Source organism: Oncorhynchus nerka, linkage group LG20, assembly GCF_034236695.1.
Source record: "Oncorhynchus nerka isolate Pitt River linkage group LG20, Oner_Uvic_2.0, whole genome shotgun sequence".
NCBI lineage: Eukaryota > Metazoa > Chordata > Actinopteri > Salmoniformes > Salmonidae > Oncorhynchus > Oncorhynchus nerka.
In genome coordinates, this window is record NC_088415.1 from 62,437,748 (window position 1) to 62,451,943 (window position 14,196).

Consider the following 14,196-nt stretch of genomic DNA (forward strand, 5'->3'; position numbering starts at 1 on the left):
AGTTCATTAGCAGAGCTGCAGAGATTACAGAACACCACCTGATATCTGTAAAGCGTCTGCTTTCCTCCAGGCAGTTTTCACTCTGTTCACACAGCTAAAACTAGCTAATATTTGAATGCGCAATGGGGACTTCACAAGATGGACAATATTTTCACTGGTCGATTCCCCTACTGTTAATGTCAACAACATTGTTTTGTGATGGATGAGATAGCATATGTACTGTATAAACAGTGAAACTCATATCCACAAACGCATGCATGTACACAGGTACACACACACACACACACACACACACATACATTTTTGTGCTGACACAGTGAAACATAACTTCTCTCATTGCATGGTGATGGTTTTAACATTTCCCAACAATCTCCCCTGGCCAATACAGTTCTTGTCAGAACATGTGGTCTCCATAGCAGCCCATTGGGTAATGCAGTAAACACTCAGAATATATGAATGAACCTGGTTACTTTAATCCATTAGGAATCTTTCCACAAGTGGCAGACGAGTCATCCTGTCCTGTTTTAACCCTTAAGGAAAGTATTGTACAGAGTGTGCATTGTACAGTACATTTAAGTGATAATGCCTGAGAAGCCGGTGTTTGGAGGATATATTGGCACGAGACAAAGTCAGCCGGCTTGATGACCAGCTGGCTTGATGAATTTATTCATACTATTTCATCCTTCCACAAGATAGAGACGCAAATCTTGGGTTGCTACCCAAGCCGGCTGGTCGTTCGTTCTATCGGTTCAGTTGCCAGCAACGAGACCCAGTCATTCTGTCTTTTTGTTCTGTATCTATGGACGCGACCCAGTTGTTTGTTCTAAATGTTCTTATCCCTTGCCTGCTACAGTAGCTAGCCAACTACGGCTAGCTCACAGTCACATCAAAGAGTGCAGTCAGAATGAAAAGCAAAGTAGCTGCATTTGCATTTGTTTAAGTTGTTTTCTAGTTACATTTATTTGGATACATCCATAACTGTAAGGGTTGCGAAACTAGTGGCAGTGAAGTCAGATGCAGGAGAGCAGAACTAGGTAATAGCCGGAGCAGTTTCATTTCAAAACCAACGGCATAAAGAAATAATCAACATGGGTGCAAAACCCGACGCGCACCAGTCAGCATGTGCACAAGCACTTACAACAAACAATACCACACAAAGACATGGGGGGAACAGAGGGTTAAATACACAACACTTAATGAGGGAAATGAGAACCAGGTGTGTAGGAAAACAAGACAAAACAAATGGAAAATGAAAAATGGATCGACGATGGCTAGAAGACCGGTGACGCCGACCGCCGTACGCCGCCAGAACAAGGAGAGGAACCGACTTCGGTGGAAGTTGTGACAATAACAATGAGCTAATGAGGCACGATTTCGCCTGGCATAGAACATGTGCTCACTTGTCAGGACACTGTTGTTCAGAGAATCTAGCCAACACACACAGCTAACACAATAACTTCAAATTAAAGCTGGAACAACTGCAAACTAGCTGCACTTTGTTTCATTTGACCTTTTTTCAAATTACATTTCTTTGTATATATCCATAAAAATTATGCCAGCTGATTCATGATTTCGACTGGCTGAGAAACGCTACCCGTCTCTCTCGTCCCGACACCTGACACGTTCATTAATATGGAGATCGAATTTGAATATTGAAACAATGTTGAAAATGTCAGAGAGACAGACAGCATGGTTAATACAAATCTTTGCTGTTGAAAATGAAATGTTAGTCTAAAAGAAATGTGAGATAATGTATAGATGCTTTTCATAGCCGTTGTGGAGATCAAGTTTATAAATTGCTTGGCTGAGCTGATGAGACAGTGGATTGCGCAGTCAGATTGAACAGAGGGAATAGGCATTTTAACCTCATAGATTTAGCCGGTGGTAACTTGTGGAATAGACACTGGTTGGAATGCGATTTTAACCAATCAGCATTCAGAATTAGACCCACCCGTTATAATAATAATCAATCCAATTTCATCATGAAAAGGGGAGACAGATCAGATCTTTTCCATGGAGTGTGTCGGTTTAAAATAGCATCATTAGGCTCCCCCTGACTCCCTCCTACACTGCTGTGCACCCTTGGTCTGCTTTCCAGTGCAAGACATTTCCTCTGATACACTGCCCTTGAGACATTATGTTACCTGGCTGAGAGAGAGAGGTGTATTCTATCAAACAAATGTAACAATGCCTCTTTAATCTTTCATATCTAGGGAGTAGGGTATAGCGTACACACCATACAATGATTTAATGTTGAAAAAGCAACTATAATTGATTACTTTGTTCAGTGTGATGGTAATGGCGCAATAGTGTGAGTCAACTGTATTTCCTAGAAAATAATATATTTAGTGCTTCTAAAACAAAATGTATATAGAAAAATACATAGCAGAATATTAAACGTCTGGGTGTGAGACAATGCTACAGTGCAATACAGTGAAATCCAGACAATTCAGAGCTGAAGAAAAAATATATGTCAAATAAAACTCAAAACTCAAAACAGAGACACAAAAGCTTGTAGTTGCAAAATCACAGATAAATGAATTTGCCTGGCTCAGAGAAGCTGTCAGTCTCGTCAAGTTCTTTCTCACATGGCACATTGGAGATTTAAAAAAAAGACACAGAAACATTGTTGCACAGGTTGGAGAGGCAGGCAGCAAGGTTTAGACAAACAACAACTGTTGCAAACCAAATGCTATGGGGGAAATATTGTCTAGACACTTTTTTTCCAGGGGAGATGAAGTTTATGAATTGTGGTACATTTATGGTTTAGCGTGTGGCACAAAACCCATTAAAGTCATGGGACCAATATTAGCATTTTTCGCGATACATGACCAAATCATCCGAAAGTATCTCAAAGTGATTGTGAAACCCAACAAAGTCACTTCTACATATTTTGAACATGATGCAAGTATAATATCGGTCCCATGACTTGAACTGGATTTGTGGCACAAATGCTAAAATGTTAGCATGTGGAAATAGTGCCAAGGAAACTAAACCAAAGCATGGATTGCTGTCACACCTTGTCCATAGACTGCTTACAGGTGTGTCAAACTCATTCCATGGAGGGCCTAGTGTCATTCATTCCACGGAGGGCCAAACTCATTCCATGGAGGGCCTAGTGTCTGCATGTTTTTGGTTTTTCCCTTTCAATTAAGCCCTAGACAACCAGGTGGGGGGTTCCTTACTAATTAGAGCACACACTTGCACAATGCACACACTCTGTCTACATATTTTCCACTCATCTTGGCAAACACAGAGACAGATTTCATTTTAGCGTGCCACCATCTTGCTTCATGGAGGAGTTTTTGGAAACATTGCATGCGCAGTTTGAGCTACTCTAGGAAGTGATGTTGCAGGCAAGGTCAGTGCTGCCCCCTCTCACTGAGAATCTCAAGTTGAAGGCAGACCGGGATACTGCAGGCTGCCGGTAGCCACTAAATTATCCGTATACCTTCTCCTGTGTGCGATTCTAAAATAATTGGTTTCAAGGACATACATCTGGTGAAATAGAATCAAGGATTGGTACCATTATTGATTTAGATTGCAGAACTCCAGTTAGCCTTGAACTGAAATCCTCAATGAGAGGGGGCAGTCATTCTCCCCTGCTCCAACATAATGTGATGAAGACTGAAAGGGAAAGGGGATACCTAGTCAGTTGCACAACTGAATGCATTCAACCAAAATGTGTCTTCCGCATTTAACCAAACATATTTGAATCAGAGAGGTGCGGGGGGCTGCCTTAATCGATGTCATTGGCGCTGTTGTTGGGGGTTAACTGCCTTGCTTAAGGGCAGACTGATGTGACCAAAACAATAATAACACACACACACATCTCTGGCTCTGCGGCTATTTACATCATTATTTACAGCACCTCTGACTGTTTTATGTCCACAAAATAGGTGAGAAATGCCTCTAGACCAGACCCAAGGTATGACATTAGAGAGAGGGTGATAAGATTGCAATATATTGTTGCTATGATTTTAGCATATACTTTAGCCTATACTTTTTATAGCCTATAAATACCCTCTTCAAAATACATTGGAAGCACGTTTATAACGTCTCTATAGTCTGACTTAACGGACAAGTTCACTGCTTTTGTTTTAACAATTTTTATATATATTTTTTTACATAAATGGAATGTTATAGAAGTGTACTGTAAAGACATTTTTTTTGTGATACTCCCCATGCTCATTCTGCAGTTGCAGGGGCACCCAAAACACTCAACTAAGTTGTTTTAGAAACGGCAATGCTCTCAGTATAGTGACGCAGGTCTTTGGATGTTGTACACATGAAATTGTCTCATTCCGAACTTTCTCCACAACGTTGTATTCCATTTTGTTGGACTCCAGCGATAATTCTCTGTGCTGGACTCGATCGATAATTCTCGTTCGAGTCGAACAACATGGAATGTTTAACTAATAAAGTCTGGGAGGGGGGTATATGGCCAATATACCACGGCTAAGGGCTGTTCTTATGCACAAAGCAATGCCGAGTGCCTGGACACAGCCCTTAGCCGTGGTATATTAGCCATATATCACAACCCCCTGAGGTGTCTTATTGCTATTATAAACTGGTTACCAATGTAATTAGAGCAGTGGAAATAAATGTTTTGTCATAACCGTGGTATACGATCTGACATAACACGGCTGTCAGCCAATCAGCATTCAGGGCTCAAATGTTACATTTCGCAACAACAAAAAGAAAATCTTCTTCTGTATTTTTCTTTCCTTAATTGTAAATAACATCATGAGAATGTGTAGCGTCATACAGAAAATGTTGAGAGAGACCCATTGGAACGTCAAACCTGGTGACCCGCTTACCTGAGAGAATACATGAGAATATACACTAATGGTCCTCCCTACGGATGACGTCGGAAATCCCTTCCATTTCTCTTGCTTTCCTTCGAGCGCCTCTTATTGTGGAGATACACAGTCTGGAGAGGAGGAGCTGTCAAACTTACAAGCAAAGGAAAAGTCCTTCAGTAGACGCCAGCTCACAGTTTCACTGTAAAGTTAGTTGAATTGTAGACCTAATTAGTATGGACTGACACAGTTTTCATTCGGAGAGGAAGAATGAAGACGAGTTTAAAAAATACCATGGCTACACAGTTTCAAATCTGGATAGTTTTCACCTCTTTAGTCTCCTTGGTCTCGTGTGCTTTACCGGAAAAGAAAGGTAAGACAACGAACTTTGATGTGCTTATGTTAGCATATTTTACGGAACATTTTTTGGTATCCGAATTGCTTTTCTTTAAATTATCAACGAACGTTTAGGTATTTCACTGCCGTGAGCTCCATACAAACTCTCAACGATGTAGAAACTCCAGACAGCCTGCGTGGGAAAGAATCCAGGAGAGAATAACTCTTCCTGGTTATTACTTGTCTGAGACTATGTAGGACACTTGTGAAAAATAGTTAACTCACAGTGTATTATTCTCGTATATATCGATGATATACTTTCATAGTAAGGTAGGTCCAGTTTGATGTGCCAAGTAACACAGGAATGGACCAATAGCCCACTACAGCGCGAACTACAGTACGCCTTCCATGCGAAACGCAGCCGTAGCCAACGCACCAGAATATTCACTCCATTGATGATGCCCGGGAATGGAGGAGAGTTGTTTCGTAATGGCTTCCACGGTACCAGACTTTGAATTGCAACATACACTGAGTGTACAACACATTAGTAACACCTTCATAATATTGAGTTGCACTTCCTTTTCCCTCAGAACAGCCTCAATTCGTTGGGGGCATAGACACTCTAAAAGGTGTGGAAAGCTTTCCACAGGGATGCTGGCCCATGTTGACTAACTGCATTGCTTCCCACAGTTGGCTGGATGACCTTTGGTTGGTGGACCATTCATGATATGCACTGGAAACTGTTGAGCATGAAAAAAATCCAGCAGCGTTGCAGTTCTTGAGACACTCAAAGTGGTCTGCCTGGCGCCCCCTACTACCATACCTTTAAAGGCACTTAAATATTTTGTCTTTTTCATTCACCCTCTGAATGGCACCCATACACAATCCATGTCTCAATTGTCTCAAGGCTTAAAAATCCTTCTTTAACCTGTCACCTCCCCTTCATCGACACTGATTGAAGTGGATGTAACAAGTGACATCAATAAGGGATCATAGCTTTCACCTGGTCAGTCTATGGCTTGGAAAGAGCAGGCGTTCCTATTGTTTTGTAACCTCAGTGTACAAGTTGTAGAACATCATTTTGCACAGTATACATAATTTATGTACGTAAAGGACAAATCCAATTCCACTTTAAAATGTATGTACAAAAAAAGTTCAACCATACAACTCATGCACAAGACAAGGCCTGCCTTTAACAACAGACATTTGTACAAGAAACAGTGCAGATCCAAAATTTGGCAACAGAATGACGGCACAAACAGCACAAACCATCATTCTGTTACCAGACGTATAATCAACAAATCATCTGTTTAATTGATGTATGAAGCAGGTTTGCTGTAGAGAAAACAGTGAAGGTCTTTCTCATGGCCTTGTTCTAATGTATTGAATGTACAGGGTTATTGTTAACTAGACACAAGTGGAGCTATTATGTCTGCTACTCTTAACTATTTCAATTGTCTGTGTTCTTCAACCATTGTAGATTGTATTTTAACCACAGTACAATTGTAATGATTCTAAAGTAGACAAATGAGTTTAGTTGCATGGCTCATTGAAGGTGGACCTCGAAGCCAGTTCCACTGCTTTAAAAAAAATGGTCCCCCTCTAATCAGGTTTAGACCTTGGACACCAGGTAGGTGCAATTAATTATCAGGTAAAAAATCATTTAGCTCCGGACCTCGTAGGGTAAGAGTTAAATAACCCTGCCCTACAACATGTACGACTTCTGACACCAATTTAGTTTGCCTCCTCAGTAAGCATGAATAAACGAAGTAAACAGAAGCTTTGAGAGGCAGAGTAAACCAGGAGGCGATAGGACAAGCACCCAGTGAACTGTATGTCATCCCTCAGCTGACAAGAAGGCCAATGTAGTCTTTTGTGGTGGCAATGTCGTGGGAAAAATCTTTACGGAGTTCAAAACATTTATGTTTCATTTTTAGTAATGTAGGCTAGCTGGCAGATGTTATTATTTAGAGTGATTTACAATAAGTGGCATTCAAACCTAGAGGACAAAACCAACAACATCAATAACGCAGACATGCTAATCACAGTGCTTGGATAAAAGAGTAAGATTCAATGTTCAAAAACATTATCATCCAAAAAGTGTGTCCTAATATACAGAATTCAAGTCTATTATATTTGTACAACACTGGTTTGTTTACTCACATCAAGCCAGTTAGAACAGAAGAGAATGGTGGAATGACTCCATATATCCCAGGAGAGGCAGGTGGAAGAAGGTGGAAGCCTCTTTAAGCCTTCATAACCTTTAGATCCATTGTTCATCCATCATCATCAAGTCTTATTATCCTGTCCCCCAACACCACTGTAGCAGATAACAATCACAGCTTTCCAACCCATGCTCCCTACAGAGTGCCTACAAACCGTGGTCCCTGACTAGAACCAACAACCCATGCTCCCTACAGAGTGCCTACAAACCGTGGTCCCTGACTAGAACCAACAACCCATGCTCCCTACAGAGTGCCTACAAACCGTGGTCCCTGACTAGAACCAACAACCCATGCTCCCTACAGAGTGCCTACAAACCGTGGTCCCTGACTAGAACCAACAACCCATGCTCCCTACAGAGTGCCTACAAACCGTGGTTCCTGACTAGAACCAACAACCCATGCTCCCTACAGAGTGCCTACAAACCGTGGTCCCTGACTAGAACCAACAACCCATGCTCCCTACAGAGTGCCTACAAACCGTGGTTCCTGACTAGAACCAACAACCCATGCTCCCTACAGAGTGCCTACAAACCGTGGTCCCTGACTAGAACCAACAACCCCATGCTCCCTACAGAGTGCCTACAAACCGTCGTCCCTACTGAGTCCCTATAGAGTTAACAAGTGCAACAGGTTTTATCAGCCCGTTCTAGCAAGTTCTTCTCCCAGTCCCAGCCGGTGTTCACAGAATCATAACAAGTCAGGCGTGTTTGTGAGCCAAAAGACAGATTTCCTAAATATTTCAGAGCAGCTAAACAAACTGGAAAGCGCACATTGGCACCCTGTTGTAGAAGAAGTGAAACGACCCTAAATAAGGCTTTTAGAGAGTCAGTAGTTGCCTGACTGGAGAGTTAGTCTTTTTAAGGTTCAGTACACAGAACGTTAGTTTAGAAAGCTGGCGATGCATAGAATTTTGCAGAATTTCAAGTCCTGCCATAGAGTGATTCCTCCTAAAACCAGACACACAAACATTGACCATGATTTGGGGTATTTTCACAAAATGTAATCCATAGAATCGTCCTTTGGCGGAAGGATTGTTGACATATGCTGCATTCGGAAAGTACCAAACATTGTGAGAAATTACCGTATGATATAGTCTGTTCATTTAACATCATTCTCCTCATTTTGGCTGATTTCAAAACAGCCATCTTAAATGTTACAGCTATGTCTCATAAAAGAAACTGAGAGGTTCGGATCGGAAAGGGATTTGGTATTTCGTTAGGATCCCCATTAGCATGTTGCGATAGGCAGCAGCTACTCTTCCTGGGGTCCACACGAAACATGAAACGTGTAATAATACAGAACATTAATAGATGAGCACAGCTCAAGGACAGAACTGAATATATTTTACACGTCAGACACAACCTACATATTATCAGTACATCCACTTAGGGGAGAGGCATCGTGCCGTGAGGTATCGCTTCATCTGTTTTTTTAAACCAGGTTTGCTGTTCACTGTGTGTTGGAGGTTAACACTTTGAAGTGATATGAGTTACTCAGTAGAGAGAGAAGATGCCAAGAAAGTCGCATTATGTTAATGATGTTGTGGCTTGTCTTCCACATCAAGTCATAAAAAGAAATAAATGCAGCCTACTCAAAACGAAAAACTTCTGTGTCAGCATTTTCCTAGAATTTCTCTAGAGTTCTAGATAGACTATTATTTTTCTGTCCTGGGGCTAAATGTCAGTGTTGAACTTTTTCAGCAGTGGTGGCAAAGTTAGCATGGGATGTGGCCAATGTATGTATTTATATTTCTTCTTATCTTGGCCACAGAGACAAACTTTTGCTGTGAACATTGTACCGTTTTAAAGTTATTTTCCTGCAATTCTACAGATTTTGTCATGGGGCTGAGAGAAAATGTGCAGTTTGAAAGCTAATTTTATGCAATTCTACACATCTTGCCATAGCTTAATGCTGTGTTCTTATGCTATCTAGGTGACTCAACATTATAACAAAACCAATGTGGGCCCCGTACCATGATATTTTTGCAATCTTAGAGATGATCTTATATAAAAATACTTTATATGACTCCATTATATTTTCTATATACTTTATCTGGTTTTAAGTTAACACTGAACTTTTTACCATCCCCTCCAAAAATTGTCACACAAAAATACGTGCCGGCCCGCAACTGCTAAATGGGTATAGGGGAAACACTGGGTGGGAGAAAACCACTAACACAACCCCACAGTACTGTTCTTCATGCATAAGTGACAATAAGAAGGACTGAAAGTCCTGCCAGAGTTTGCTCTGGGGATGTGAATGCATTTAGTAGATGTTGTTATCCTGTATGCATGGGGAAGACATCAAGGCAAGGCAGTGGGCTACTGGGCTCCCTCTGTCCTTGTTGAGCAGAATTGGAGATTTGATAATGCACTTAGCAGCGATTAACCATCTCCCACAGGAAGTAGGGCCTGTCAGCTCTGTCAGTCCTACTGTGACATCCAAGCGGCCTGGCTACCCGCTTAGTGGTTGTGGCGGGATTTAGGTATAACTCGTGTTGAGAGAGATCTTCTAGTTTTCCTCCCTGCAAGTTGCACCAGCTTGGTTCCAGATAAGTTTGTACTGTCTTTCCGACTTTATTGCTGTCCTTGTCACGCCAAACAGGCTACTTTTGGCGTGGCCTTTCCCCTAATCAACATCCATGGCATCTAGCCAAGGTCTTTCCTAATACAATATTTGGTGAAAAATATCTTCTGGATGATCTGAGATATCTTCTGATGTTCCTTCCTGCACTTCATTGGTATTAATGATGATAAACTGTCGTCTTCTGTGAGAGGACGTCAATAGAACCCATATAATTATCATCATCCACCCGGAAGCAATCATTTCAGCAATTATACATTACCGGGCTCGGATGCATTTCAGTCAGTGTGTCTTCCAGTGGATCTATATTTGGAGAATTCCATACTGGTTAAGATGACTATTTTTGCAGTCATTTACAGTTTTCGATCGGTAGAAAGGAAACATTGAAAGACATAGGCATTTTCAGATGGTTGACATTTTCTTATTGCAGGCAGTCCTAAACACTCCTATATTGTCAATGTGTCATTTCATCGCCCCTCCCCACCCCAAGCTGTCAGAGAGAGAAGAGATATGGAGGGTAGTAGAGTTCCCCTCAGCAATATTCTGCTATTCCCAGTTAATAGGTGACTGGAGCTCTTGTATGGCTGTCGGTCTAGGCTGTGAGTGAGTGCAAGTGAGATGTGTAAGTATACATCCAGTTGAAGGGCAACAAACTAAACTGCTATCTTTCAATTAATCTGTGTGAGTGGTATAGTCAGACTGTAATGTATCTCCCCTGTTCTTGTATAAGAAAATATGACATAAAGGCACAGCAGGCGCTGCAGGTGAAAGATTATGTTCCGGTCTGACCTGAGGAAGACCTAAGGGTCGACATATTGTCAATAAAGCATAGATTGCGTGGTGCTTACTACTAGCCTATTTATTTTTTTGCCACTTAACTCCTATACTATTCTTCCACACCTTCTATGATCTTATCTCAGTGCCACTGCACCGTACCAGAATCCTTAGAATCCAGCCATCATCCATTGTTTTCCATCATTTCACAAAACGCATTCCTTTTCTTTTAATATCATCGTTGTGAGTGAAATATAGATTACAACACTTTAGTAACCACAGAAACAGCCTGGTTGTTCATTAGAATCAAAGAGGTGCTTGCCTGGCCATTGTAGCCGCTCTGACAGACCTGGGTTCAAACAGTATTGGTTGTCTTTCAAATATTTTGTGTGTTTGATCCATTTGAGTGTTTGATCAGTGCCAGATTTAAAGGGTTTGCACTTTTGGGACAATCCCGTTGTTTCCATTGTGCCGGGCGAGCTCGGTCAAGTGCAGCTAAAGTGCTTGAAAGAAAACAAATACTATTTGAACCCAGGTGTGCTCTCTGATGACCTTCCCAGATTTCTCATCTGCTCAAGCCATTGTTGTGTATATGGCTTCTGGAGCATGGCCATGAGAGCTAACTGCTGCCTGGAGGGAAACCAACTCTCCCTCTCTGCTTCTCTCTTTGATAATCTGCTCTACCTCAGAGTGGCAGAGAGAGATTTCATTTGGTGAGACGAGTACAGTTTCACAGAGGGACAATGGTGGCTTTGTAGATTGCAGGTATCCAGGAAGGAACACTGATACCTCTGCTGAGGACTCTGATCTATGGCCGACATGAGCAGGGGCACCAAGCTGTGGTTCAAGGCCATATCTGGTCTTGAAGTGCTGTTAGAAATATCACTATATGTGTCACGATAAGCAGGTCCAGAGCTGTTAGGCATACCAGATGGTAGGGGTGTGAACTAACGTTTAAATTAAATTCGGACCCTTAAAGGTCATGAACAGTCAATCATGTTTTTCATTAAATTGGTTGATATTGAGATGAAACCAGATCAAAGTATGATGAAAAATGACTGTTGCTTCTACATTGATGAAGTTTGATCATAAAGTTGCTGGTTCCCTCTGTAACTGACAATTAACCTGTCAGGGAGCTGGAGGGAGATACACCCTCCTCCATGTCAAACACTTGGATTCAGGAGGCGGGATTATTAAGGGGATAGGGTGACATCACCCTAACTCTCATTTTAATACACCAATGGTAACACAATATTCTCTTATCTAATTTAAATAAATACTGCCAACATCGGAGAAGGCATGTTTGCAGAGGGGTATTGTATATATAGCTAGATGGCTACTCTACTGGTGCCTAAATTTGACTGTAGGGTGTCATCAAATTCAATAAAAAATGTACACTATTCATCTCTGGCAAAGATACTTATGTCTCCCCTTTCATCTGTGTCTGGTGTTACTAGTTACTGGCTAGCTAGTTCTTCAGCCGGCATGGAACAAAAGGGGGGGAAGGGTTGTTCAAAACTCTGACACAGTTGTCATGTCAACACATCCGTCAGTGCTCCTGTGAACCGCATCACAAGAGACATGCCGAACGGGAGACGTACAGTACCAGTCAACAGTTTGGACACACCTACTCATTCAAAGGTTTTTCTTTATTTATACTAGTTTCTACATTGTAGAATAATAGTTAAGACATCAAAACTATGAAAAAGCACATGGAATCATGTAGTAACCAAAAAAGTGTTGAACAAATCAAAATATATTTTATATTGTTCAAAGTAGCCACCCGTTGCCTTGATGACAGTTTAGTACATTCTTGACATTCTCTCAACCGGCTTAATGAGGTAGTCATGCATTTCAGTTAATGGGTGTGCCTTGTTAAAAGTTAATTTGTGGAATTTCTTTCCTTCTTAGTGCATTTTAGCCAATCAGTTGTGTTGTGACAAGGTATGGGTGGTGTACAGAAGATAGCCCATTTGGTAAAAGACCAAGTCCATATTATGGCAAGAACAGCTCAAATAAGCAAAGAAAAATTACAGTCCATCGTTACTTTAAGACATGAAGGTCATCAATCCGGAACATTTCAAGAACTTTCTTCAAGTGCAGTCGCAAAAACCACCAAGCGCTATGACAAAACTGTCTCTCATGATGACCGCCACAGGAAAGGAAGACCCAGAGGACAAGTTCATTAGAGTTAACTGTACCTCAGATTGCAGCCCAAATAAATGCTTCACAGAGTACAAGTAACAGACACATCTCAACATCAAGTGTTCAGAGGAGACTGCGTGAATCAGGCCTTCATGGTCGAACGGGTGATCTCGGGGAGGGGCCAACCTGAATTTGTCAAATAGAAACTAATTTTAGTTCTTTTGTACAATTGTTTGGACTAATGATTCCACCCCTGCTCTTTCTCTTCGCTAATGATGCGAGTGTGTTCAGTCTTTGGTCTGTTGCATGTAGAATATCTTAGCCTATTCATTGATCATAGGCTCTGCTTTACTGAAGTTGCGAGACATTGCAAGCCAAGAAATTGCAAGATACATCGTTCCATTGGGACATACAGTTTTTGATTGCCAATAGATAGGCCTAGTGCGAGGGTTTGTGTTCTTGGATGTACGGCAACTAATAAATCTCCATTCCAAAAATACTGAATCTTAACCTAGTGGAATCGAATCTTGACACTCAGAAATGGGAGTCGACACCAGGAGTTGACTTACAAGGAGTCGAAGAATTAACAGTTGGAAAAATGGCAGAGAAAGGCAAGCGACAACAATGAAATCCTGTATGGCAATACTTTGAGAAGTTCAATGAGAAGGAAATGCAGACTTTGCCAGGTGGAATTGAGGTTGGCCTAAAGTAATGGTAGTACAGGTCCAATGCTTAACCATCTGAAAGGGACGCACCGTGAGACCCAAACCATTGCTGGAAGCAGAACAGCTGCATTGTGAATTCACATGGAATTTAATGTATTTTTCTTATAGTTCAACGGGAAACCGATAAAACAATGGCAGTTTAAACGTCAAGAAATGTTTTCCATCCCCTACCAGATGGTCAGCAGTGATTTCAGTGATATATTATTCAGTTCTTATAAGGAAATCAGTCAAGAAATAAATTCTATGGATTTCACATGACTGGGAATACAGATATGCATCTGTTGGTCACAGATACCTTTTAAAAAATAGGTAGGGACGTGGATCAGAAAACCAGTCAGCATCTGCTGGGACCACAATTTGCCTCATGCAGCGTAACACATCTCCTTCTCATAGAGTTGATCAGGCTGTTGATTGTGGCCTGTGAAAAGTTGCCCCACTCTTCTTCAATGGCTGTGCGAAGTTGGTGGATAGGAACTGGAACACGCTGTCATACACGTCGATCCACGTCGATCCAGAGCATCCCAAACATGCTCAATGGGTGACATGTCTGGTGAGTATGCAGGCACATGGAAGAACTGGGACATTTTCAGCTTCCAGGAATTGTGT

At 41.5% G+C, this 14,196-nt stretch overlaps 1 protein-coding gene across 1 annotated transcript in view; it reads left to right on the top strand.

Annotated features, from left to right (window-relative positions):
• The first annotated feature begins 4,911 nt into the window (after positions 1–4,911).
• LOC115102928 (epidermal growth factor receptor-like) overlaps positions 4,912–14,196 on the top strand; it is a 52,512-nt gene continuing 43,227 nt past the window's right edge. The window contains exon 1 of the mRNA XM_029623380.1: positions 4,912–5,175. Within this exon, the coding sequence (XP_029479240.1) occupies positions 5,073–5,175 (103 nt within the window). The 5' untranslated portion in view covers positions 4,912–5,072. The remainder of the gene's footprint in view (positions 5,176–14,196) is intronic.